Raw genomic sequence first — 25,571 nt, 5'->3', positions numbered from 1 at the left:
GCATTTCTGTTTTACTGTATTCAAAGAACTACAGGCCATAGATATATACATTGTGTGTGTGCATGAGTGGGCACAGCGGGGCAAGTGTAATATATATAAAATATATGTTATTTTAATAGCTATTATCTATAAAGCTTAGGAGTCATAAACAGATATATTATGTGTGTGTGCCTACGGCAGGGGTGTAATATAGAGTTATTATATAAATGTTTATATATATGTGTGTGTATATATATAGAGAGATATATATAGTTTAGGAGCTATCGATAAATCATATATGTGTGTGATCTTCTACATATATATATATATCTGTTCTTCTACATGAGGACCCAGGGACACTAGTGGGATAGGGAAAAAAATGCACAGAGCATCAGACACAAACCCTCCGTGCCAAGACTGCAGCCATGATACTGAGAAACAGGTGAAGTTTGTCCTCAAAAAGCTATATTTACCTTCTCTAGGAGCGAACTCAGATTAAGAAGTAAAACAACATGCTTCCATTTCAGAGCCTTTATAATTTGTCTGTGGATTCAACACAGTCAGGGACAATATTTTCAGATAGCCAGTGCTCTACCAGGGCTTTCATTCAGGTGGGTGACCTTTCTTATATGCTTCAATAAACAAATCCTACTGAACACTACACAGGTGAGTGGTTGTACTATAATTATGCCTTTTCCTCCCTTAAAAAGCTGCTTCCAGTTCCAGCCAGACAGTAAAGATTATGTTACCATGGCAGAGGGTTACTGCTGGAGAGACTAACACTGTCCTTCATTACCAGGCTGAGGAACAGGACAAGGATTTAAAGCTCTGACATTTTAGGCAATTTCTTTATAATGTGGTAAAACAATAGCTCCTTAAGACTCTGAAATTCACTTCAGGATCTTCCCGTACCTGTATATTGCCTGAACTACCCATCCTATAGCCTCATTTAGGCACTGTACGTCCAGACAAAGCTATATGGAAAGACACAGGAGCTGGGAAGCTGTGCTTCTCTGCAGATTTCCTACAGCCATGTGCCCCTGGCTTTGTGGAGCAGCAACATGGCAATGCCTATCGTAAACTCTGTGCTGTTGTCACAACATCCTTGTGATATTTGTATAGTTCCATTTTGATTATTCATTGGAATGACCAACTATGCTGTCCCTATGTTACTTCTCTCCTTTGCCAGTCAAGCCTCCACCTTCTTAAAGACAAAACTCATGTTACTTTTTGAAGCTAAGCAGTTCAAAACACAATGTAAACTCAAACATTTTCTTTCTTCCCAACAATCAACAAAAACCCATCAGTTTTGAAACAAGTTTGCATTTTATTCTTTGCAAATGTTTGCAAGCAACAAGATTTTTCTGAGAAGTTGTCTCAAAAGGCAGACAGAGAAAGAATTAATGCAGAGCCCGTGCTACCCTTTCTGCAGCTTTTACAAAGCAATTAACCAAAGGTGAAAAAACAGAGAGGAACAAAAGGAATTGCAACACATACAAAAATAGCATTATTAAATGGTAGAGTATTTGAACATGTTTTAGACCAAGTGTGCAACTGTCCTACGTGATTCTACCTAGTCAGCAAAACGAAACAAAAAGATAGGAAAACTTGCAATATTACAGGCTCTGATTGTATGACATCTTTACACTATTGCAACGACAGCTTGAAAATAAGCAATTCTATGCTACAGACACTCCAATCCATCCGCTCAGCAGGGCAGCCCCTCTGCTCTCCCTACAAGACACCCGTTTGTCCCTCCTCCTTCCGTCAGACCTGACACAGCACAGCCAGGACACCAACCCTGCCACTGCCCAGGATAGAGATGAGGGTGGCACGTTCTGAGCATTCTTACATGTGTAGCACTATGAGGGCCAGTGTCACCACGGCAGGATTCACTTTGTTTGCAGCCACCTTGTTTTCAACCTGGGAAGTGTCATGGACTTCGAAATGGTGAACATTAAACAGAAGGGTAGGCTAGACTGAACACCATCATCAACAATAAAATTAAATTAGTGCTAAATTTACTCCAGACTTATCTCACTTGATTATATTAGTTTACATTTGACCATATATATACACAATACCAAAAATATGCCTATTTTATAATCAAACATTGCCAACATAATGCCATTCTTAGTTGAGGCAATCCAAAAGACTCAGCCAAAGACCTGATGAAGTTCAGTGACAGCTGCAAAAAAACAACAACCCAATCATTTTTGAAGGCCTCATTTACTGTATGTCCTCAGTGACTACTTAAAGCAAATGGCCCCAAAAGGTACCTCTAACTTCTTGCCACCCACGAGCCTACTGAGGGTACCGGGAACAAGAGATACTGGGTGTATTTGAGGGACAAAATAAACCAAGCCTACAGCTAAGGGGTGTGTGTGTATATATCTACATGGGCCTGTGCAGGTCGTGAGCCAACAACTCAGTATGGTTTCAGTGGCTACCCAAGTACAGAGGTTTCACAGTCTCTCACATCAGTGCTTAGCATTTCAGCCTTTTGAAAGTTTATAATAGAAAGATAATCAAAATACAGAATGTTTTCTCAAAGAGAATGAGCCATCATTCACCCTCTATTTGTTCAGAATTCTATTCAAAGAAGTATTGCTTTCCACAGCTCACTGGCGAGTCAGAGCACTGCACGCGAAATCAAATATGGCACTAAAGATGTCTATGGAGAGAAAAAAAATGTTATCACAGAGCACAGAGGTAGAAGGCTTCGAAGAACTACACCTGAGTTACACAATCATTAGTTTCTACATACCTAGCATAATTAACAGCCTTTCAGCATCTGGCATCTCTTCTGCTGCACTGCAGCAGGTACCACTCTGCCATGTACATCAGCTACTTGCCTGGCACTGGAGGATGTGTCCTGCGTTTGCTCTCCTGTATCTTAAGTAGCTTTGTGTCATTATATTTAAACAATGCAAGTTCTGAAAGATTTACTGTGAAGAAATAAAGAGTGAATGATAAGGCTTCAAAAGAAAAGTATGTATGCACACAAACATATTGAAGAAGTGTTCCATTTACACCACCAAAGTGCATTCTGAGGGGAAAAAAACCACACGGATCAGTGGCAAAAGCTGCCCCATTTTGGCACCCAATTCCTGTAGCATAAACAGCACTTCAGACAAAACAAAAAGCACTACCTTTGATTTGTGTTTTATTTAGAAATGTTTGTTCTTTCTAAGATAAGGGTGGTAATGTGAAATTTTACTTTACCATATGAATGTGTAAAAAGAAAAAAATTCAAGAGATGTTACCTCCCACTTGTCAAAATAAATACTACTGAAAAATCTCCGTAATTACATATTTTAGAGAGTACTTTACAGAACCCTGGACATGTATGCTGGTAAATTAACCTTCACAGAAATAATTTTGAAAAAGTAAATATAAGCACAAAAAATTCTGAAAAGTAAATATAAGCACATTCAACAGTAAATGACAATGTAGTTTATGTTCTAGGACTGATCTTTATATTTTCTATAAATAGTTTAAAATGCAAGGCTTCTAGAGTCAAACAGACTAAATAGATGGGACAATGTGTAAGGACCAAATACCTCATGTGGGTTCCTTTCAAAGGGCATCCCATAATGCAGATGTTCCAGCTGCAGGTAGCAGGAAGCTCTTGCTTCTGCAGTCACAGCACTGCCACTGACATTGCCAACACACTATCAGCCAGAAGGGATACTTTTCTTGTACTCTGTCTGATGGTTACTCAGCAAACATCTGAGAAACAGCATGAGCATAAAATCTGAAGTATTCTACATCGTTAGAAACAGGGATTTTCAGCAAAAACGCTTTTAAGTATATTACGGAAACTACTCCACAGCAAGTAACTGGTATCTTACCATCATACACATATTGCATAAATTATACTCTGTTCATTTGTCATTTTAGTTTTCCCCCACCTTCTTTCACTGCAAGTTGATAGCAGTAAATCCTACAAGGAAGGAGAGAGTTCAGTCTCAAGTCTGTCCAGACAGATCAGATAGATTTCTTCGTGTCTCACGCCACCTCCTCTCCTCCTTTGCCATTTAAAGATTCAACCTTCAGTCCTCAGCGTGTCTGAAACAGTGATGTGGATGCACACCAAAGCCAAACGCAGTGAAACTGCTTGTCTGGTTGGTGTTTTTTGAGTGTGGGTGTGAGTTCCAGGGTTTTTAAAGTTTAAGCATCACAAGCAGAACTGAGCAGATGCATTTCAGAGACAGACTACTGCCCACTCCTCTCCAGAGCAGGTTACCGGGTCACAGGCAGAGCAAGGGTGATCTATCGTGGCCCGAGTCGTCCTCTGTTTCTGGAATCCGCGGCAGGAGAGCAGACCGTGTCAATCCCCAGAATTTCTGAGGTGACAAATCCTTTTTGGTAGCTGTGAATTTCCATCCCATATGGTTCCCACAGATCCTGCACTGAGCTATAGTCCAGGCATACCTACCAAAGACAAAACAAAAGGTTGATGGTAACACGTAAGGAAAATACATTTTAAAAATACTGGAACTCAGCTCACTCGTCAGGTAAGAAAGGAATACTAGTCACAAGCTAGATCTTCAAAGAATCTTCAGGAATCCAGGTGCTCAGCTAAAAACCCTGAATATGTTACTTAATGGAAATCAAAGCAATTTTTGCACTGCTCCTAGATTAACAGGGAATTGCACTTTCCAGAGCAATGGAGCTCTGCTTTAACAGCCTTAAAAGGCAGAACATGAATATTTCAAAACCCTCGTAGAAGAAAAGAGCTGAGAAAACACATAAGGATGAGAAAAAATTAACTCCAGGTATTATAAGCCACAAGTTTTCTTCATGCATGCCTTATGATAGATATGCCATACAACCCCCAAGTCATTATTCAGTGCTAGGTGATAATCCAGAAAAACAAAACAAAACAAAAAAACAAGACCACAACCAACATGAGAAAACAGAAGAGCAAATGTGTACATGCATTAGTCAAGAACCTTGGACAGCAATGTATTTTATGCTGCTTTAGAAGAGAATACGAAAGACAAAGGAACAGAGTGATATCTGGCAGTATGGTAAAGGAAGGACCACACAAAAAAGGGATTTGGTGAAAATACATTCAAAGAAAATTTATGTGAAGCTATGAAGAATATTTTTGTGAAACTAAAATGCAAATATAGTTTGACACTTCAGCTATTTTTAAGAGTTAAATAATCAAGTTTTGAATTAATGCCTGATGCATGCTAATCAAACTACAAAACTTAAATTTAAGGTACCAGAGAGAGATGACATATTAATGTAAGACCCTTCATTATCAGGCAAACTTTAACATCTTAACAGTCAATTCTGTTTCAGAGAGCAAGACTAATAAAAGAAAACAAGTCAAAAATGAATCAAAAGGCAATCAGATTACAGTGTTAGCAGTTTTTAAATTAAGGTAACACTATTCAGTTTTTCAATTAAAAAAAAAAAAGCACCTAAGTAGAATAACTTCATTTATATATTCCTTTTCCCATTTGCACTTTATTTACTTTATAATCAAAGAAATCTGCATGGAAACAATTATGATATTAGTAATGGCTTATAGAAAACTAAACACAAAGGAACTCCCAGACAATCAGTATCCTGTTATAGCTCTCAGATGCAAGACTATGTTTTAAAATCTTAAGACTTGTACATTTGAAAAAATTTAAAGAGAAACATTCTATCTGAATTTTCCACTTTATTCTGTGCTTTGAAAAAAACTAGATTTACTCTCCTATTTTTCATATGAGCAAAATGATGATATATGTTTCAAAAAGTACATATTTACTATTCCACCATCACAGGAATAGACGTACAAGCAACTTTCTGTCATTTACTAACAAAATTTCTTTTAACTGTTATTACCCAGGAAACCAGCTGTGCTCTGTTGATGGTCGTCCACTGAGATTCAAGTTGCAGGCTTTATATACAGTAAGGGTTTCGTGGATGTACCCATGAGGATTCACATATGCTGCCATGGGTCCACACAGGGATAAACTACAACAGACAATCAACAACTTTGTCAGAGTTCAAGAAGAAACAAAAAGCAAAGGCTGTCAAATGTAAACAGAGGAAAAACTGTCAACCATGTATAAAACTGTTTTTCACAGCAAATGAACCACTTCAGGCTGGGGGGAAAAAAAACCAACCTTTAATTATATTATTGAAAACGGAAAGAAAATAGATGCTAACGTAAATGTCATAGGTCACATTTTCGTATAATTTCAGAAATTTAGTAAATGCCCGATGTCATAAATCCAATGCATTCCTCACTGACATACGTTATTCATGTTATCTACTTAAGTCCCTACTTCAGAAAAGGTATTTAAAATATAAAATATTGGGAGTAAGGATTAAAATATTCTTGTGTTCAGATGAACCTCACCCAGCTGTTTGTCAAATGGGAGAAGTTACTTCAAAGACAGTTGCCAGGATGCCAAGGAATCTACCTCATTTAAGGCAGTTATTAATCTTTCCCTCAAAAACCTACAGCTCAGTATAAAAAAAAAAAAATCATTATAGACTCATCATTTATTTCACCTGCTGCTTCAGATACAAGCAACAACTATATTGCTACTCTAAAATCTAACTTTAAAAGTAAGCCAAAACATGCACTCATTATAATAATTTCTCCTAATTCTTCTGTTGAAGTACATCATATTGACACAGCAGGAGCTGTCGCTTCTGGAACCCATCATTTGATTAGAAGAAATGGCTTTTAATTACAACATCAGGTTCTTATCACACTGATACAGGAAAATTGTGGGGAGTCTTGTTTTTTTTAAACCAAGGCATCTTTTAACCTTCACATTATCACAGGTGATGCACAGATATTAGTTATTCAAGATTAAAGTAGTGACAAGACCACCAGCAACTGTTTGGAAAATGTATGGTCTTATTATTGTTGAACATGGAAGATATTATATAGGTCAAATATATAACGGTAACATACTGCCTAGTGCAGTTATTCTGATTAAATGCTATATTCTTAAAATAAAAAGGTATCACAATGCTTAATCACATAACTAGGCAATTTCCTTACACGACATCACCCTGGGAGCCTATCCACACCACACAACCAGTGCACTTTGCTGCTGACATATAGAAGTTGGGATGAAGTGCTACAAAATCATTTTTTATCCTATTATTTCTGAATAAAGTTCATGAGATCCCAAATTTCATATGTCATGAATTCATCCTTCAAAACTCACCACACAGTGCATCGTTCTTCAGTGGCAACATGCCGGACCAAGTGACATAACACAGCCTTTCACTCTAACTTCCCTTACAATGTACATGGTGATGTTCGGATTTACTAACTTTTTGTTAAAAAAACCTGAGTAACAGGCTGTCCAGGGAGGTTGTGGAGTCTCCTACTCTGGAGACATTCAAAACCTGTCTGGACACCTTCCTGTGTAACCTCATCTGGGTGTTCCTGCTCTGGCAGGGGGGTTTTACCAGATGATCTTTTGAGGTCCCTTCCAATCCCTGACATTCTGTGATAATCCTCTATAAACATTTACTTAAATTTTATTAGAGCTATGGAAAACACAAAAGTTATAAGACAAAACACAGCTTAATCTGCTTTGCTGTGTCTGATCAAGAACCTCCCAAAGTCTAAGAGCAATAAACTCACCTGAATATTTCATTCTTGGTAGTTATTTCTGTGTCTTGGCATTGCTTACAACAAAGAGATGTACACTTGAAAAGAAAAACAAGAAGAGCAATTTAATTAATTTCCAGACACTTGTGAGCACAGCAGCAAATAATAAAAATGTCCCTCCCCTTCCCTCAGAATAGACTTTGTAACATTTTTTTTGTTTATCTGGGCAGCAGTCATGTTTTCTCTTTCTATCAAAGGACAATTTCTTTTCTATCTGCATTTTACTTATTTTACATAAACACTCGTTGTTATGTAAAAGACAAAACTTTTTTTACATATTCTCCCCATTCCCTCACCCCCAAATCCACACACAGAAGAGGATCTGACTATACAAAGATAATAAATAAGTCAACCTTTAAGGTCTTTAAAAGATAATTCAGAAAAAAAGCCTTTGCTCTTCTAACATATAACAAAGAAAAGGTAGATGAGTACAAAAGCAGCCTTTAAGTTTTTCTAAAATGTGAAAATACTGTAGATCAGTGATTTTAATTTCCTCAAGAAAAGTATGTAAGATGTATTTATCTTTCTCTTAAAGATTATAACAAATGAATCTATCTCCTACAATTTCTAGAAAGTAGTACACACAATTCATCACTGACACTGCCCAGAAAACAAGCATTTAAATCAGCTTAGTAGAACACTAGGATTAATTTTCAGGAGGTGCACTACTTCTACCTCTTTTTAAGGGTAATGTATACGAAATTACCCAAAAAATGATCCACTATATCTTGGAAGAAAATGCCATGTCTAGCATCTTCACTTGGACAAGTCCCTATGTGAGCGTATTCCCTTTTAAAACTCGGCAGTAAATCACTGTTTGCGCTTCTGAGTCTCCCTGAGCTCCAGCTCCTGCACTCCACCCAAGCGATGCTACAAGGCTTACGTCAGTCTTTACTCTCTCCTTTCCTCAGACGCTCTAGGGCTGCTGCTGCGTTTCAACTTCCTCCAGCTCCTTTCCTGCAGGTGACACTGGTTCTGCCCCTGCCCCACATTTTCAACACACTGTCTACTGATCGGAAACTGGGGGAGGAAAACTGCTCTTACTATACAGATACTATTTATCATATGCCAGTTCACTTCCTTTCTCAAATCACACTTGGTCGTTCTCTCCTACCAGGGTCCTTTAACACCTGCTATCGCTCACTCTGCTAAATCACCCTCACACAAGATTATAATCTAATGCTCATATGACCCTCTCAGAATCCACATTTAGAAATGGGGGGATGGAATTAAATAGCTATCTATACATATTTAACTCCATTCCTCCATTTCTAAATCTAATTACTACAGTTAGTGCTCTCAAGCAGAATTCTCAGTGGTATACCTGCGAGTCACGTACACTCCTTTGAAAATCAGCACAGAAACAGTTAGCTGTCTTTAATAACAAGAAAAGCTATTAGAGGTATAATATAGTTCACTGATATCAAAGACAACGGAAGTTGGATCAGATCTTACAATCAGTTATGTTACTGAACAATGAAACACATCCTTCTCAAACACAACCAAACATATGCGATGTTGCCAGAGCACCCCTTCTCATTAAAGAAGCCTGACATAAGAAGAGTGGATCTGACCAAAATACATGTTGCTAAAAGATATTTTAAAAACCACAGTGCATTTAGCATTCTCACAGTAATACAGAACAGTTAACCACATCTACAGAATAAAATGTCACATCTTGATGAAGAAAAAAAACAAGTTTTCACAGCAGAATTCTACTAGACTGCAGTGTATTATACTGTTTGTATGGGATTATGATGTTGCTAAGATGGTTATGAGCAACATTAGACTTCTAGCACCACCTCTTGGCTAAAAAAGTGCTGTGAGGTGTTGAAATACCATTTCTAATGAAAGGAAATACGAAAGCAAAGTATTATTAAATGTTTCTTGCTTGCTGCCAAACAAAGGCTAATCTTGAGCAAGAGCATTTTATTTCTTGAGCAAACTTTTAAAGGGGAAAGAGGAAATAAAAGAACACCCAAAATCACTCTAGAAATATTATTTGGAAATTTCATACATTTTTTAGACTGTAACAGTAACTCCTGTTTTTCTGTGAGAACAATTTAATGACAAGCAAAGAAGAAATACTCACTTTGTTCATAATATCTAATTCACACCGGAGTCGCTGAACAGCACTACCTATTTTCAGCAGCTGTATGCGTAAAGCATCATCAATTGGCAGGCAAGCAGCAACTCTGTAAGAAAAATCTAGAAATAAGAAAGTACCAGGCCTGTTAGAATTTTAGAGAGAAATAAAACCTACTGCTTCTACTCAGTTACAGATAGGGTAATAAAACTTAGGTTTATAATAGACTTCTGGAGCTCATCTTGGGACATTCTCGTGCCCCAAGGCTGGATCACGTACATATAAAACCTCTTCTAAGATATTTGTCTAAACCACACTTGAAGGTCACCAGTGATGGAGCCTGAACAACACTGGTAAGGTCACAGATTCTAAAACCAGAACTGAACCCTGGAGAACACTGATATAGACTTCCACTTCGACAGTGAAATACTGTGTTTTCCAACCACCAGTGGTTATTTTTATGCTTGCACTTCCTCCTTTTTTTCTCCCCCCAAAAGAAAGGCAATGCTATTATGAGAAGGAAAATACCAAAGAAAAAACTCTGAGCATACACCTCCTTCATAAGTTACAACCAAGTTACATTACTCACATTAGTACTAAGAAGGCATTCTTTACTGTTATATTGTGAGCAGGAAAAAAGGCATTTTCTGTATACACTCCTTTCTGGAGCTTCTGGAAGTTTTTTTCATATTTGAATGCAGATCAAAATTAGATCCTAAAATATTCAGTCAAGAAGCCAGAATTTAAAAAAAAACAACCAAGCTTTAATATAGTAGCAAATTCTCAGGCAGTAACTTCAATCAGGTATTAAAAGGCACAAGCACAAAAGGTAATGGAATTTCCTACAGTCATTCTTTACTTTAGCTAACAAAAACCTTGCTAAGCTGGAAAACATCTCATTCCTCAGAGCCTGTAAAAGAATTCAAAAGCTGAAAATTAACGTCAGCAAAATCTCAGTGTGCTGTGAACAATGAGAAAAAAAGTGCCCCCCAAAAAATTAATTAATTGAAGGCTGCAGTTTGAATTTCCCCCTTATTAGGCTACACAGGAAAGAATGCTTTTCCCCTTAGGAACACTTGAACTGAAATATCCATCTTATTAGATCCCAGAGACCTGCAGAGAGAAGAGACTTGTTCACTGGGGCATAACCCCAATGCTGGCTAAGGCACGAAATCTGACCCCAGCCTTTTTGTTGTTAGATTCCTGGCACTATTTTCCCTCGTGTCTGTTAAGAAGTAATAAGAAGTAAGAACAAAGAGATTATATACACTAACACTTAGACTAACATCAAAATGACTTTTAAAATCTAGTATGCTTTTAGCTTTTCTTATGAAACATTTAGATCACATTCCTTTTGCCATGAAGCACAATGGAGTTCTATTTCTTCTACTGAAGATGTTTCTATGTAGTTGGAGGGTATTTATGTTTTTAAAAGCTCTATCCTTTTCTCAAACTCAGTCATCAAAATTTATTGGAACGGACGTGAGGGATGGACTGACAATAAAAGGTAATTAACTAAATCCTGTTTTCTTAGAAAACTTTAAAAAAATTTAGTTCCTAAGCTAAAAAACAACATACCTACTGGGTTTGTTGGAAGAGATTCATCTTTAAGATTTTCATCCCATTCATGTAGCTGCCTCTTGACTCTTTCCATCAAGGTTTCCTTTTGTTAGAAGAAAAGCCTAATTTAAATACATAGGTATTTCTGTTTTCTTAGGAAAAAAAAAAAAAAAGGAAGCAAAATGTAGAGTAAAGTGGACATTACCTTTTAAGACCTACAATAACAGACTCACTTTATAGCTACATATTTGAAACCAAGAGCAAAATAGGACAGGAAATGGGCCAAAATGAACCAATGCCCCCAGTGTGGTTATAACTCTCATTTGAGATAAGGAGACAACTGTTAAAACTCTAGACCTGCACAAAGGAGATGAGGACTGGCCTCCACCCTATTTCTGACTCTCTTACTCCGATTACTTTACATACTAATATAAACAGGTATATAAAGAAATATGTACTTCTTAGAGTAAACCAACTCCAAGAAGAAAGACACACCTAAGACTACGCAGCACCCTGTGGTTTGGACATCCACCTGGAGCATGAGGGGCAGAGGACCAAGTTTTTGCTCTGAGACAACACAGCAGGAACCTGAGCCTCTGTTATCCACCCCAGACACAGGCTCTGGCACAGGGGAACAACTATACAGAGGGGGAAGCCCTTCCTGCTCTTTTACCAGTAAACTGAAAATCATACATTTCTTTGGAGCATAACTTACGAGCAAACAAAATTAAAGCTTTTACATTATCCAATAATTAGATATTAAAACATGCAAAGCTAACTGTAGATTATTTGTTAATACATAAGGTGAACTTACAGCATCATATAGAGAGTAGAGCCAGGGAGGCCAAGATGTCAAACTTGCACAGTGGAACTTCCTCTAAAATCAAAACCAAAAATATTTATTGTTTAACATTAGCAGATTTTAGGGATGGCTCTTGTTCAAACAAATAAAGAGAAGAGAGATCCGATTATTTAAAGATACAAACTATCACCATCAGGACCAGTACAGGAAGCTTCCAAACCACTTCTCAAATGTACTGACAGCTAAAACTTCTGTACAAGACAGATAATACATAGATTTTCTCAGAAAACCTGTCTTAGTAGCAAAAATATTTGTAATGTTTAGTAATTCTCCTTTTCAAAAGAGTATCTACCTGCAATCTTGACAGTTAATTTAAGTACTATTAGTGCATCTGTTCCTTAGTCTCCATCAGCTGTTGCTACTCAGCAACTACAGCAAACCACTATGCAAGGTGATTAAACTGTACATATTAATTCAGTCAAATGCATAAATAAAACAGAAGAAGATTAATAAGCCTATCCTGTATTTTAAGCTGACATATATACATTCAAAGGATATATGATGATATTTTAAATGGAAAACTAATCTGTTAAAAACAACCAAAAATACCAACACACGAGTCAGGAGTTCCAGAGGGTGCTTTCTCACAGCAGAACAATTACTGATTAAGAAAACTTCAATTCCTTAGCCACCAAATTTCCAGCAGTGTAAGGCTATTTGCTTAGTTAACCAATTCTCTACACTGACTTCAGAACACTTAAATTGATAAATTTAGGTTAATAAAGATCTAAAAAGCGGTTCGCTACATAACCACATTGCTTTCCAAAAGAGGATCTCAAATTGTTCTATAAATACTTGCAAATTAAATTTTCATTTTCCCTTTGAGGGCAGCCATCCTTATTTTACAAATGAGAAAAATCAGGCAATAGAGACTAAAATCCACAGCAAATTAATGGCACTTTGAAGAAAGAATTCAGGAACACCAAAACTCATGTTATTGTTTTAATTAGCAAGTACATTTTCTGTAACAGCAGCCATGTATGGAGAAAAACCGTTGTTAAAATGCAAGTCCTATTGTCTGATGTTTCTCATTATATTAGTAAACATACAGAGGTACAGCCTGTCATATTGGAAACAGTCATAGTTCTGCTGGCATCAATAAGTGATGAAGGTCAATGCCCCTACTCTGGATCTGTATCTCAACCCACAGACCAGGCGGACTGCATTTCAGCTGTCAGATAGATTCACCCCTGGAAAGCGATTTCCAGCCCCCTCCTCACGAAGCTTCATGTTTCTGCGCTTGTTAACTCATACATGAACTTGATCAAGAACTCTGAGAATCAATAGGTTTTTGCTATTAATGAATGTTTTGGGTTTGGTTTTCGTTTTGTTTTTGCTACAGAGTTCAAAACCATTGGGAAAAAAAAAAATAATCCAAACCATAACTGCCTCTGACAGCAAGGAGAGTTACTAGCATTCTGTATTAACTTCTGGAGGTACTTCCAAAGATCTCTACAGATACAGAAGACTTCATGGTATCTTTCCTCTTACATATTACTGACCAGAATGGCAGGTTAAATAACAAATAAATAAATGAAAACAGCACAGTGTCTGTTTTTTCAAGAGTGTCAGCTTGCCGTGAATCACCACATCCTCCCGACCTCAGTGCTAACTCTTGTCCCATTAGCCTTCAGTGCATACTTGTTAACAGCAATGACTCTTTGAAAAGCCTGCGCAGCACCTAAGAACGAGCTCGGTTTACACTGAAAAGGCTTCTGCTGGTATAACTGTGCTAGTGCGACATGCTAGCACGGTGCTTATTATGGGAACATAATTTATTCCAGCAAAATTGTCCTTTTGACAGTACGTTTTATTCCAGACTCCTAAAGGAAAGCGCTGTGTACTGGTAAATGTGCACATTCACTTGTATAAATGCATCTTTTAGCACCTTTTAAACAGCACAGCTGTCTCTAGCACAAATCACACCTTATTATTCTCCTGAGGAATGCAAAAGTTTGTAGCTTAGGCCTGGCATCAGCCACTTAAGGCTCTTGAAAATTCTGCCCTACAATCTCAGTGTGAACTCCCTCCTGATTCCAAATACTGCCACAGCTGCAGCGCTGCAAGAACACTGTAAACAAGCAAAGACAGTATTTGTGTCAGTGAAACAAAACTAGGTTCTGAGAAAGTAGAACCCAATTGCTTAACAACAATACCAACACCTTGATAACGATTATTTCTCCTCTACTTCTAAAGTGAAGTCTTCATACTTATTTAAAAAGCTCTAGGAAATAAAACTGGTAAAACCATGGAACTGCTAATCCACCCACTTGGTGTGTAACAGCACTGTCTCTGCTAATAGCTACTACATCAACGTATACAGAGTGCATGAAAAAAATCAGAGATTTCTAGGACCCTTTCCTATCTTGTCACTTTTAGTACCACAGTAAAATTTAAGATAGCTTCTACGTTCAGTTTAACAAAAGAAAAAAGGGGGATTACTTATTAACTATCACAGAAGGTAAATCTGTTAAACAAATACTAATAAATCAAAAGACAGAAATACATGTACAATTGGCCGGAGTAAATGGATTGCATAGGAATATTGTGATCTGGCAAAGATGATGACTAAGCACAAAAGTCAGCAAAGAAGTTTAGATACATACTATACAAAAATGTACCATCCAGGTGGGAATATTTGACTGAGTTAAAAAACTAGAGTCTGTCATTCTAAGGCAGATCCACATTTTCTGTAAACAAGTAACTGCAGGTACAGAAGTTAATCCTTTAACTGATGCAGGTTTTAAAGCAAAATTAGCAAACGGAATTGTGACTCCAAACAACTACACCATCACAGGTCTTCTGTTTCATCACCAAAATTTGGGAGTCACCTCTAAACCACCTCTGCTCTTTAAAAACTTCTTCTACCTAAACCACACAGTCACAGAGAAACAGAAAAACAAAAGCCTCCTTACTTTCAAAACCACGCCATTAACACAAGTACAAAGTAAGAGCACTGGCACTGTCAACAAATTGCCAATATTTTTATTGTCAAATCAATGTCAGTAAAAGTTAGGATGCTTCTTTGACCTACCTACATATTAAATCCTATAAACTTACTGTTTTTTCCACCAACGCTTCATCATCTACAAGGTTTACTAACCAGCAATCTCTTTGAGGTGTTTAATTATGTAAAAAAAGAATAGTTGTAATATTACATTATTTTTTAATAATATTAATCTGACAATGCTGTAATTAAAAACAAAAATAACTCATAATACAAAATGCATTTCCCCACTGTCGTTGGCTGATAAACAATCACACAACATGCAACCAAAGCAGGAGACTGGCATCTAGTATCCCACTTGTGCACCCTCCTCTAAAGGCAAACAGATGGAATTTTACATTGATTTTCAAAATACCACCAAAAATTTAAAGAAAAACACCACCACCACAACTGTCTTCTAACCTTTTGATATTTCTGCCACCATTGACGTATAGCTCGGTCCTGCCACGCAGTAGGTTTTGAAGAAGGAAATATATGGCAGCGGCTGAGAGACTGAAGCTGCACTGCTGACATTGTTGAAGGCAGCACTCGCTCTGGAAGGATTTGTACTTTGGCCTGCTGGATTCTGATAAAAGAATTAAATATATATATATATATACACACACATACACAATTGTTTGAAAAAACTTATTTTACTGCTTATAAAAACATAGGCTTGTACAACAGATGCGCTGATGTAAATAAAATTACCTTAGGGAATATACAGCATATCTGCAGCAAACCAGACACGTTATTTTACAACACAGAGTATCTCATCCTTTGGCTAAATTATTAAAGCCACTGTCCTGACTGGACTTTGGTCTAACTAAATTGAAGACAGAAGCAATCTCTATTTTTCCTTTAAAAGTCAGAATGAGCTGGTTTTTGCACTGGCATACAGAACTCCACAAAGATCACTGCTTTAACTTTCTCAGCAGAAGTTTCTTCTTTGTTTCCCCTTCGCCTTCCCCACTCACAGTTGGGTATCTTTTCCACTGGCTGTGTTTTAGAGCACCAGATATCTGTGGGGATTGTGGTGGACAGAATTAAAGACAGATTGGCAGTGGCAACACAGCAGAATATTCTACCATCTCAGCATTGTATTTTTAGGTTTTTGTCTTCTCAAGTTGCTTCTGGCACAAACTAACAGTCAGCTATTACATATCAAACCCTCAGAAAGGAAGTTTAGCTGAAATGCAGTTTGCTATCTTCAAACCACAAAAGCTTATGTGCTCAGCTAGAGCTCAAAATCAGCAGAAATGGGATATAGACTCTGATCACCTTTTAACATCCTAGCATCAACCAGGTCACCTATTCCACAAAGAGTTCAGCAACAGTTAAGAGGCTAGTAAGAATACTGTCAAGTAGGAAGGACTTTACATTTTAATAGTATTATGCATCAGAAATCCTGAAATATTAAGATGCGTGTCATTACAAATTTTCGATTTCACTCGCGGGGACAAGACTGAACTCTTAACTTACTAGAAATTACAAAAAGATATTTTGCCATAAGCACTTAGTAAATCAGAAACACAAAGAACTATGGAGATGTTCTTGCTAAGAAGCTCAATACTTTTCCCTCTTTATCAAAAACTATTTTAGACTAGTCATGCTCGTTTCTTTTGTTAGTTGCCTTGAACATGTGAAAAATAGGAACACAATCTTAATGAAAATGCTTTATTTGTACAGATGGAACACTACATTCTTCTTCTGTCTGATTCCCTTCTTATGTCCATCTGATGTACAGAGAAAAGTGGGAGCATAGCAAACCACCACAGAACCAGGCTCATTCACAGAAAGAGAGAGCACAGCAGCACAGGAGTCTGGAGAGCATCTCCTAATCTGCAGAGAAGATGATTCCCTCAGGATGAACTAAAGGACACAGGCTCATGTCTCCAAAGTGCACTGACAAACTGTAACAGAGGTTCACATTCACTCATCACTCCCCAAACCCACAAAATGTGAAGTATTTGAAAGCAGGGTAACTCCATATTGTTTAAGTCATTCTGACAAATCTAGAGTTTAACGTGATGTGGAGGGGAGAATCAATCTCCTTTTTCTCATACATTTAAGAATTCATATTTATGAAGGAAACTTGTGAATGTGCTGTGTAAAAGTGATCTCTGCTAGCCAGTAGATATAAAACCATCAAAGGCTTTACCAGCACAACAAAATCACTGTACATCTTAACTAATTCAGGATATTGAATTCTCAGTAACAATGCTGTTGTTACTGTAGTTGTCCAAGTACTGCCATCTTGTGTTCAAGCAATGGCTTATCTAAGCTTTAAAATTCAGAATATGTTATTTGTAACCAAATGCTAGTGAGAAACAGCAAGTAGTACACATATTCTTCATTTCTCTACCTGCAGGTCATAAAAGCATATGAAAATGCTGAGCTCATTACTGCTCCTGGGCCTCTTTCTAAAGCAATAACACTATACTGGACAATAGGAGAATACAGCTGATTAGCTCTAGATTGAATTTGAAGTAAGATGCCACATGCCTTGCAGAGAAGATTACAAAAACCTCTAGCAATTATGCTAAAAATGGTCACATGCTCATAGAATCCATGTCTGGCGCCTGCATCTCTGGACAGCAACACTTAGAGAGGCCCATGGTGCAATACACGGTGCAGAGCACGATGTCAAGAAGAATTTGAAAATTGCGGAAGAGCAACCATATTCTTACCTAATTGTTAAGGGTCTCAGTCCCTTTTATAAACGGACAAAGGGATTAATTACATAATACGATAAAACTGGCTAGAAGAGGAACTTCTAAATATCACAGGTATCACACTGACATATCTAAAAGGACAAGATTAGAATATAGAAGAGAATACTCTTCTGTCAAAGCTGATTTGAGTGTTTGACCAGCACATGAAAAGAACTGTCAGCCAATAACAGAAGAAGCAGCACTTTCCTATCAGTGAACAGTCAGAAAGGAAGAGGTGAGACTTGCTGAAAGTAAGGATGTATTAAACTGTAACAATGATTAAAATAAACAAGATTTAGTATTTGAGAAACTGAAAATGATGGGCTGCTTCTGGTTAGCAAAAAACAAGATTTTCATATTCAAATATTTATCCAGAAATCTCAGTGTGCTTTTTGTTTTACAAAGGGAAAAATGAAAAAGAGAAGCAATCTGTTTCTCTATTACTATTACCAGACTCCAGTCCTCCCTCTTCATGGGGAACTTCTCATGAAAACCACCACCTCTCCATATCTGAATCCTCTGTATGGATTCAAGGATCAGCAGATAAAGATCACTCAAATTACAAAAACAGACAAGCATATTGTTATTAGCTGTAGTGTCAGACCCTTGCCTGCACCGGTTCAGAGCTGCAATTGTTATTAAGTAGAACACATCCAATGCAGACCATCTCTAGAAAGGTCTCCTTTCAGAAAATGAAGGTACAGTTTTTCAAAAGAGCAGAATCTGGTCATAGAATCGTAGACTTATAGAATGTCCTGAGTTGGAAGGGACCCACAAGGATCAGGTCGCTATCAGAGAGGCTTTCCGTAAGAGAGCAGAAAGCACACACTTGATATGGTATCTTCTCAATTCACATCTGTTTTGAAACAGGGGTGTGAGATCTTGAAATAAATCTTTAGTATTTATACTGCAGGCAAATCAACATCTTTCCCCTGACTTAATTTTCAGAAACAAAGTCATTCTGACAGATCTTTTCTCACACACATCAAATCAAACTACAGGTAGATATCCTTTAGAGAATTTTACAGCAAAATTATTAACAACTGAAACACCCGTCTTAGAACAGGAAATGCCCTAAGTTCTTAATAACCAAAGAAGCTGCTGATTAAACGTTCAATTAGTATCTATACTAATTAGTCAATTGTGTGACTGAAAGGGCAGATGCACCTGCAGTAAAATGCAAACATTTTGGTGAAACAAGATTTGTAGTATATGAAATTAAACATGATTTTCTTACCCATCTGACTGGGTTCTTATTTCAAGCACCTTGAACCTCTGTCTTCCTATTGCTTTCACTTTGACAGTTTCAATTCCATATTCCTGCTCTTCTCTGTAGGCATATATTTCTGCTGTTGTTCCAAAATGCGCTTCCCTTTCACGTACATTACTAAAAGTAACAGAATCCAAAAGGTTACCTACCCTCCAAACAGCACTGTTCATACAGATTTAATGTGTTGAGTCTACCTACACCAACTCTACACAATTAGTCCTACAAAAAGAGTAAATTCAGTAAAATACCTTCAACTAAGTGCAATCATTATTTTTCCATTTTAAAAACAACTTCTAATGTTTTGTTTGATTGGGGGTTTTTGCCAGTTGACTTGGTTTTGTTTTATTCTTAGAGGTGAAATTCTAGGAATACAGCAATCAGTAGTGTATTTGCATTTTAAATGCAAATTCTGAAAGTAGCAAAACTCTTTAGATTGACTTTAAAAAAAAGTAACTGCTCCCACCTCCTACATAACTAACTCATAGTAAACTGGGGGAAGAGAGAGGAACATTCTCAATTTCTTTTAGCACAGATTAGCCTTTATCTTTTCCACTCTTCTATCACCTCCTGTCTCTCAACTCTACCATGAAACATTTGTCTGTACTTGTTAATTTATTTAAAAAAAATAAGCAAATATACCTTTACAAGAATACAGTTCTCAAAACAAGAATCTGATTTTTACATTTCAGATCAAGGCTTATTCTTTAAACAAAATGGAGCAGCACATTCAAACATTTACTGAAATCAAGAAGATGTTCAAACAAGGAAAGCAGATCAACACTTATTTATTCTCTACACAAACATGTGATATCGTCATGCAGCTACCCAACATTAGATGAATACTTCATTAAGTACTGGAAGACAATTTTTGTCAAGTAATTTCAAATCACAACTTATGTTATTCACCACAGAACTGATGCAACCATCTGGTTTTGATTTAGTATCCAAAGAAACTGTGCTAAACATACACGCTGCACACCATCAGTAAACCCACTCGTGTATTTTACCTGTATGCAAGAACAGCAAATGTTCTGTCTTTCTGAATTAAATTCCGCACCATGCTAACCTCTTGGGGGCGAAAAAGCTGAAGAGGCAACGTCTGTCCAGGAATCAACATCACCATCACATGGGGCAACACTGGAATCACCTGACAGCTGTCATCATCATGCACCGTTCTTCCATGAAACTCTTCCATATCAGAACCTAAATACTGAAAATATTAAGTAAGGAAACGACAACAGCATAAGAGGTTTTGGTGATTTACAAAGATAAAATAAGATTAGGTCTTTGACTTCAGAATATTACAATATAATTACACAAAACCAATCAAAACTTCTTCAAATGGATTTAATGAACAACGTACAAAGAACATACCACATGTGATGTTGGCAAACTGGTATCAAAATTGATGGCATTTGGCTTTTCAGCTTCTTTACTATCTTGATCTTCAACAACTTCCATTTCATTGTCATCCTCTTCCTCACTCTCTGCTAATAAGCATATACAGAATATTGTGTAGGAAACAACCAGCAAAGACGAAAATAGTGAGAAAAATCAGAGAAATGCATTCAATGCTCCCAGGCTACAGCCTTTCACGGGGAAGCAACTTCTGTATTTCTAAACTTGGAAAAATATTTTCCTTCCTGTTACAGCAAAATCGCTATTCTATAGAAAGTGTCAAAAGATGGTAATTTATTTTTGAAACGTCAAAGAACAATTTTTCTTGGCAGAATACAATAAAACAATCCTGACAGTTCAGATTTTCAGTACATTTCTATTTCCTTATCTCAATTCTAAATCTCTTCTGTTTGTACACTGGGATGCCAGATAACTTAATTCCTTGCAGGATGCTGAATACAGCAATCGGAGTAGCACAAACCTGAACAATATAACTGCACACGTAAAGCAAGCGAGCTAAAAGTAATCTGAAGCTCTATATTCATGCAAAGACTTGCTGGTATTTTAGGCAATTTCACTGCTGTCAGTCTCTCCTGTGTGTACCAAATACAAGAACAATTTCCAGCACACACACAAAGCCACCAAAGGCAATTACTAAGGAAGCAAGTAACATGACCCTGCAAAGGACTTCAGGTACAAAATAGTATTTAAAAATCACTACTTTCTTCTCATTTCTCAGTTCCAGGTGTCAATACTAAAATTACTTTCAGACAAGAGGACAGTTACATTATCATAAATTTTATTTTGGAAACACAAATATAGTGCATTTATCAGTATAAAAGCTGTATAAATATTTAGAAGTAAATTAGAAAATATACTGAAGATAATAAAAAAATATACCTATCTCTAAAATGCTGCTTTCAATGACTGCTCTGTGCATTACCATACAAGCTATGCCTGTACATACTCACCCAAAACAAATTAAATGTAATTACTGCACATTTGTAACTGTATTACTTGATCCTATTTCTTTCAACACAAACGGTATTCATACACCATGTTATATGTAAAATAAATGTTATTGTAAACTTTGCTAACCGATCTGAAGGATTCTTACACCAATAGCTGCTGGGTAATGGATAATCCAAATGGTGCTGAAAAACATCATTTAGATCTTGAAAGCTATTACATCACAAAACAGGCAGAAAAACACCTTTACAACAGTCTGTCTAGTTGCCTGCCTTTACAGTTAGTATCTTCTTAAGAAATAATCCAAAATTGAAAATGTAAAAGGTGGAGTCCTTATGTTATCTGAAGGCAGTGTTGGCAAATCTTACAAAAGAAGGATGCTCCAGAAGGAAGGAGTCTTCCTTCAGAAATGGGAGCACCACCACCCTCTTTCACCAAGATGTTAACTGTTTCTGAGTGGGAGGACAAGAGAAGCTGGTTTTGGAAAACCTCTTCTTTACCTCTTCGACCTTCAGACACATTTGTTAAATGTATTCTTTACAAAATGTTTAGTCAATGGTCTTCTTTCTGCTTCACCTCACTTAAAAAAAAAAAATCATAGTTTACAGAACCTTCTCTGCAGAAAGCACAACACACTGACGCTTCGGATCCATCCTATAGAGTACTTACATCAACAAGAAATGATCCGGCACGACAAGAAATGAGGTTACAGACTCTCTCTGGTGTTTTACCTAATTACAGAACTTGAAGGAATAAGATATCATCTTCCTAGCTACTGTAAAAAATATTCCATTTCTGTAGGAAATTTCTCTTCCATTATATTCAGTTAGGAACCCTAACCATAAACGACTGCAAAATGTTTAAGATGTACAAAATGCCTGACATTTTGCTTAGCTTGATGGAGGGAGAGTAGGAAGGTTTTGCTCAGTTTGGGGCAGCAGGGCAGTGCAGGGTAGGGGAGGGAAGCTGATTTCACAAAAAATTGTATTTTGGTTTGCATGCACTCTATCAAGTTGCATCAGACATTAGCAGTTTTAACAGCCTTTTAGAGAGACGCTGTTTCGCTTGTTTTTCTGAACACAAAAGGAATTAATAGCAGTTGATTAGAAAGAACTGTGCCCTGCAAACTTTAGCTCGTTCTTGCCAAAAACGCGCACTAGCTGCTGTGTGGTGGCAGAGAGGAACGATGACTCATTTTACTGCAGCAGCACCATATGAATGTCAAATAAACACCGCTGTCTTCACTCTCCTCCTCGATCACACTACAGGAGAAGAGAAGACTGACGGCAAAAGAAACTGCATGTTTTACACTCTTCAATATACATATTTTTGTTGATTTTTAAATTTCAAGATCATTAAGACACAGAAACAAAGGAATGTAAGTGCCGAGGGCACGCTGCGTGACAAGGCTCACATTTCCTTGGTGGCAGGTTAAGCATTCCCGGGTGCTCATCCTGGCTCACTAACACTACCAGATCTACTCTCAACACTTTCGTGCAGGAATGAGAAAACAAACTCATTTTAAACAAACAAATAAACACGACAAAAACAACAAACAAAACCAAGAAAGACAAACAAACAAAACACAAACCAAAAAACAAACAAAAAACACACACAAAACCACAGTAAGAGGGTAGAAAATATTAAGGCTGTATATCCTAAAGTATTCAGGAAATACTTCCATATTATTTTAAATATATGGCAGAGTATATTTTAAATATACAGGCATTAAATGCTCATAGAATTTCCTGCTGTAGGAAATTACATCGGTTACTGGCAGGACTCACTGCTACGTTCTCGTTTGCATGCTTAGTGTGAAATAATTTTTTTTTTCCAGTTTAGCATGAGCTGCTTCCAAAACCATATGATATCCTGCCAGTTTGGAGGCACCATATGCTAAATCAGAAGAACGTATGTTATTATGTAATGGGTATCCACATGAGGAATTACGCTGGTGTACCAGGACAGACAAGCCAGGCTGGTCTACAAACTCCACCATAAATACTGCAGAGGTCCGGACAGTATGTGGAACCCAGCGCTGCCCTCAAATCCTGTGCACAGCACCTCTTGCTTCCCTGCTTATTAACGGCATCAGAGAGCATTTAAATTGAGTGGAGAATTTCTAAAACAACAAATGTTTTCCTCAGACTTTGGTCGCTTTTGCAGAGGCCCAGATTTACAGATAGAAGTGTCTGCGTTTGCACACTTGAACGGAAACTCCAGCGCATGTTTCAGCCGACCAGTTCCCGGGGCCCGGACACCCCTGACCGAGTCTCTTGTCCCGCCGCAGAATGACGGGCGGGCTCCAGTGGGCTGTGAAGGGCCCGCAGGCAGCGGCCGTGGGCGGCTGCAGCCCCATGACCCGGCGCTCGCACCGCACCGCCCACCTGAAGCCAGCCCCGCACCGCCCGGCTCCCCATGCGCCCCTTCTCCCGACGCGGCTCCGCCTCGGCCCCGCTCGCCGTCTCCCCAGGCCGGCGGAGGGCAAGCCCCGCGCCCCACACCGCCGGGGACTCCAAGCAACCCCCCTGCAGCCCCTTCCCCCCCGATCCGCCCACGCACCGTCCGGCCCCCTCCCCGTCCGCGGAGCCCCGGCCTGGCGTCTCACGCCCACCCCAGCCCAGCCCAGCCCAGCCCAGCGCCTCCTCCCGGCTCGGCCCGCAGCCCTTCCGACTCCCTCCGCGCCCCCAGCCGGCCGCTGCCATTACCAGGCACCAGCTGTAGGTGGTTCCCCATGTTGTTATGGGGCTCGCCACCTCCTTCCTCGGCGGCCATCGCTGTTTACCCGGAGAGGAGCCTGGGAAGCCGCCGGCGCGGGGGGAGGAGGCGGGAGGAGGAGCCCGAGCAGCCGCCGCGGCGGGAGCGAGCGCAGGAGCCGCGGCCTAGGCGGCGGCAGTGACGCGGCCTCTAGCGGCGTCTCCCGGGGCCACGGGAACTCCTGGCCGGTCGGGGCCTGTCCACCGGCCCCCGGGGATTCGTGCCATCGCGCCCCAGCTCCCGGCGCGGTTCTCTTATACCGCGGGGCGCCGGCGGGCGGGACGGGCACGGGGCTGTGCCAAGGGCGGGCAGCGTCCCGCACGGAGGGAGAGCTCTGCCGGACCCGACTGGAGGTCCCCGGCGCTCAGGGGCTGCCAGGGGACAGCGGGGCCGGAGCCATGCGTGTCCCTCGGGCCTGTTCGGGGCGCGGGACACGTGGACCTGCCCGGGGCGGCACTCGCGGCATCTCTAAAGCGCTTCGTGCCAGGAGCGCTGCGTTTGAGTTCTGGGAAACGAGACGGATGCGAATAAAATCGACGGTGGATCACGTTTTGGGTAAAGACCTTGAAGCAGGAACGGTAGACGCAGTGGTCGTTTAGGTGTGATCCCAGCAGAGATTCCTGAGGGGGACCAGATCTCGCTGCTGCACACGTGTGAGCTGGAGAGGAGCCAGGGGAGCTGCACCGGGAGGTTGAAATGACCAGCGGTGTTTGTGGGACAGACCTTGGTACCTCTGCACAGCTGACACTGCTGGGCCTCGCTGACCTGCTCCTGCAGCTGAAGATCCACCTGTCACCTCCTGTCTGCCGTGACACAGCTCTGGTCCACAGGCTTCAATAGAACCTTCTCAAACCCTTCTCACACTCGTGCCTCAGAAAAACCGCTGGGTGGTTCGCAGAGTATTTGATGTGCATCCATGACTTAATATCTTCTGTAGTGCCAAACCTCAGGTGTGGTGTGCATGGCACTTTCTATGCAGGTGCACAAGAAGCATTTTTCCTCTCTTTGAGAACTGAGATTTTTAGTAAAAATATTTTTTACTCACAAAACAAAAAATAAAACACTTTTATAGTGCTGTTAAAAGAAAATGGTTGAGACTTGTCAGCTAAAATGGCCAAGTGTTGTCCTGATGTGAGGTTGGTGTGATAGCCAGGAATGGCTCATGGGGTGTTCTGCTTTCTGGTGGGACACAAATCCAGTTGATAGGCCCCAAAAAGTAAGTTTATTGAGGCTGCCAACCGAACAAACCTGTCGTATCAGAGCTCTGGGATTTCTCCCTTTCCACTAAAATTCTTGCTTTTTATTGCTGTTGGCATTCTTTGGAGACTGTTACAAATCACTA

At 39.1% G+C, this 25,571-nt stretch overlaps 1 protein-coding gene across 3 annotated transcripts; it reads right to left on the bottom strand.

Moving 5' to 3' along the window:
• Positions 1-1,286: 1,286 nt before the first annotated feature.
• On the bottom strand, positions 1,287-24,517 carry CRBN (cereblon). 3 transcript variants are annotated; one of them, XM_065074584.1, is made up of 11 exons: positions 24,181-24,513; positions 20,480-20,592; positions 20,113-20,315; positions 19,073-19,222; positions 15,545-15,707; positions 12,088-12,150; positions 11,292-11,376; positions 9,720-9,835; positions 7,601-7,665; positions 5,830-5,961; positions 1,287-4,416 (listed from the first exon to the last, which is right to left on the bottom strand). In XM_065074584.1, the coding sequence occupies exons 1-11, from the start codon at positions 24,245-24,247 to the stop codon at positions 4,233-4,235; spliced, it is 1,341 nt and encodes a 446-aa protein (XP_064930656.1). In that variant the 5' UTR covers positions 24,248-24,513; the 3' UTR covers positions 1,287-4,232. The 3 variants fall into 3 exon arrangements, with proteins under 3 accessions (XP_064930656.1, XP_064930655.1, XP_064930658.1); XM_065074583.1 differs by having other exon boundaries at positions 20,480-20,595; positions 24,181-24,512; XM_065074586.1 differs by lacking the exon at positions 19,073-19,222 and having other exon boundaries at positions 20,480-20,595; positions 24,181-24,517.
• Between the last annotated feature and the right edge of the window lie 1,054 nt (positions 24,518-25,571).

Source organism: Columba livia, chromosome 10 (genome assembly GCF_036013475.1).
Source record: "Columba livia isolate bColLiv1 breed racing homer chromosome 10, bColLiv1.pat.W.v2, whole genome shotgun sequence".
Lineage (NCBI taxonomy): Eukaryota > Metazoa > Chordata > Aves > Columbiformes > Columbidae > Columba > Columba livia.
Note: the sequence above shows the minus strand (reverse complement) of the source record. Positions and strands in the feature narration are given on the sequence as shown.

Coding starts and splice junctions, on each gene's coding strand:
- CRBN (XM_065074583.1), bottom strand. CDS start 24,247: ATGGCCGCCGAGGAAGGAGGTGGCGAGCCCCATAACAACATGGGGAAC. Junction 7,666..9,719: donor AATTAGATATTATGAACAAA/GTGAGTATTTCT, acceptor TTTCTTTTCAAG/TGTACATCTCTTTGTTGTAA. Junction 5,962..7,600: donor ACCAAGAATGAAATATTCAG/GTGAGTTTATTG, acceptor TGTCTGTTGTAG/TTTATCCCTGTGTGGACCCA.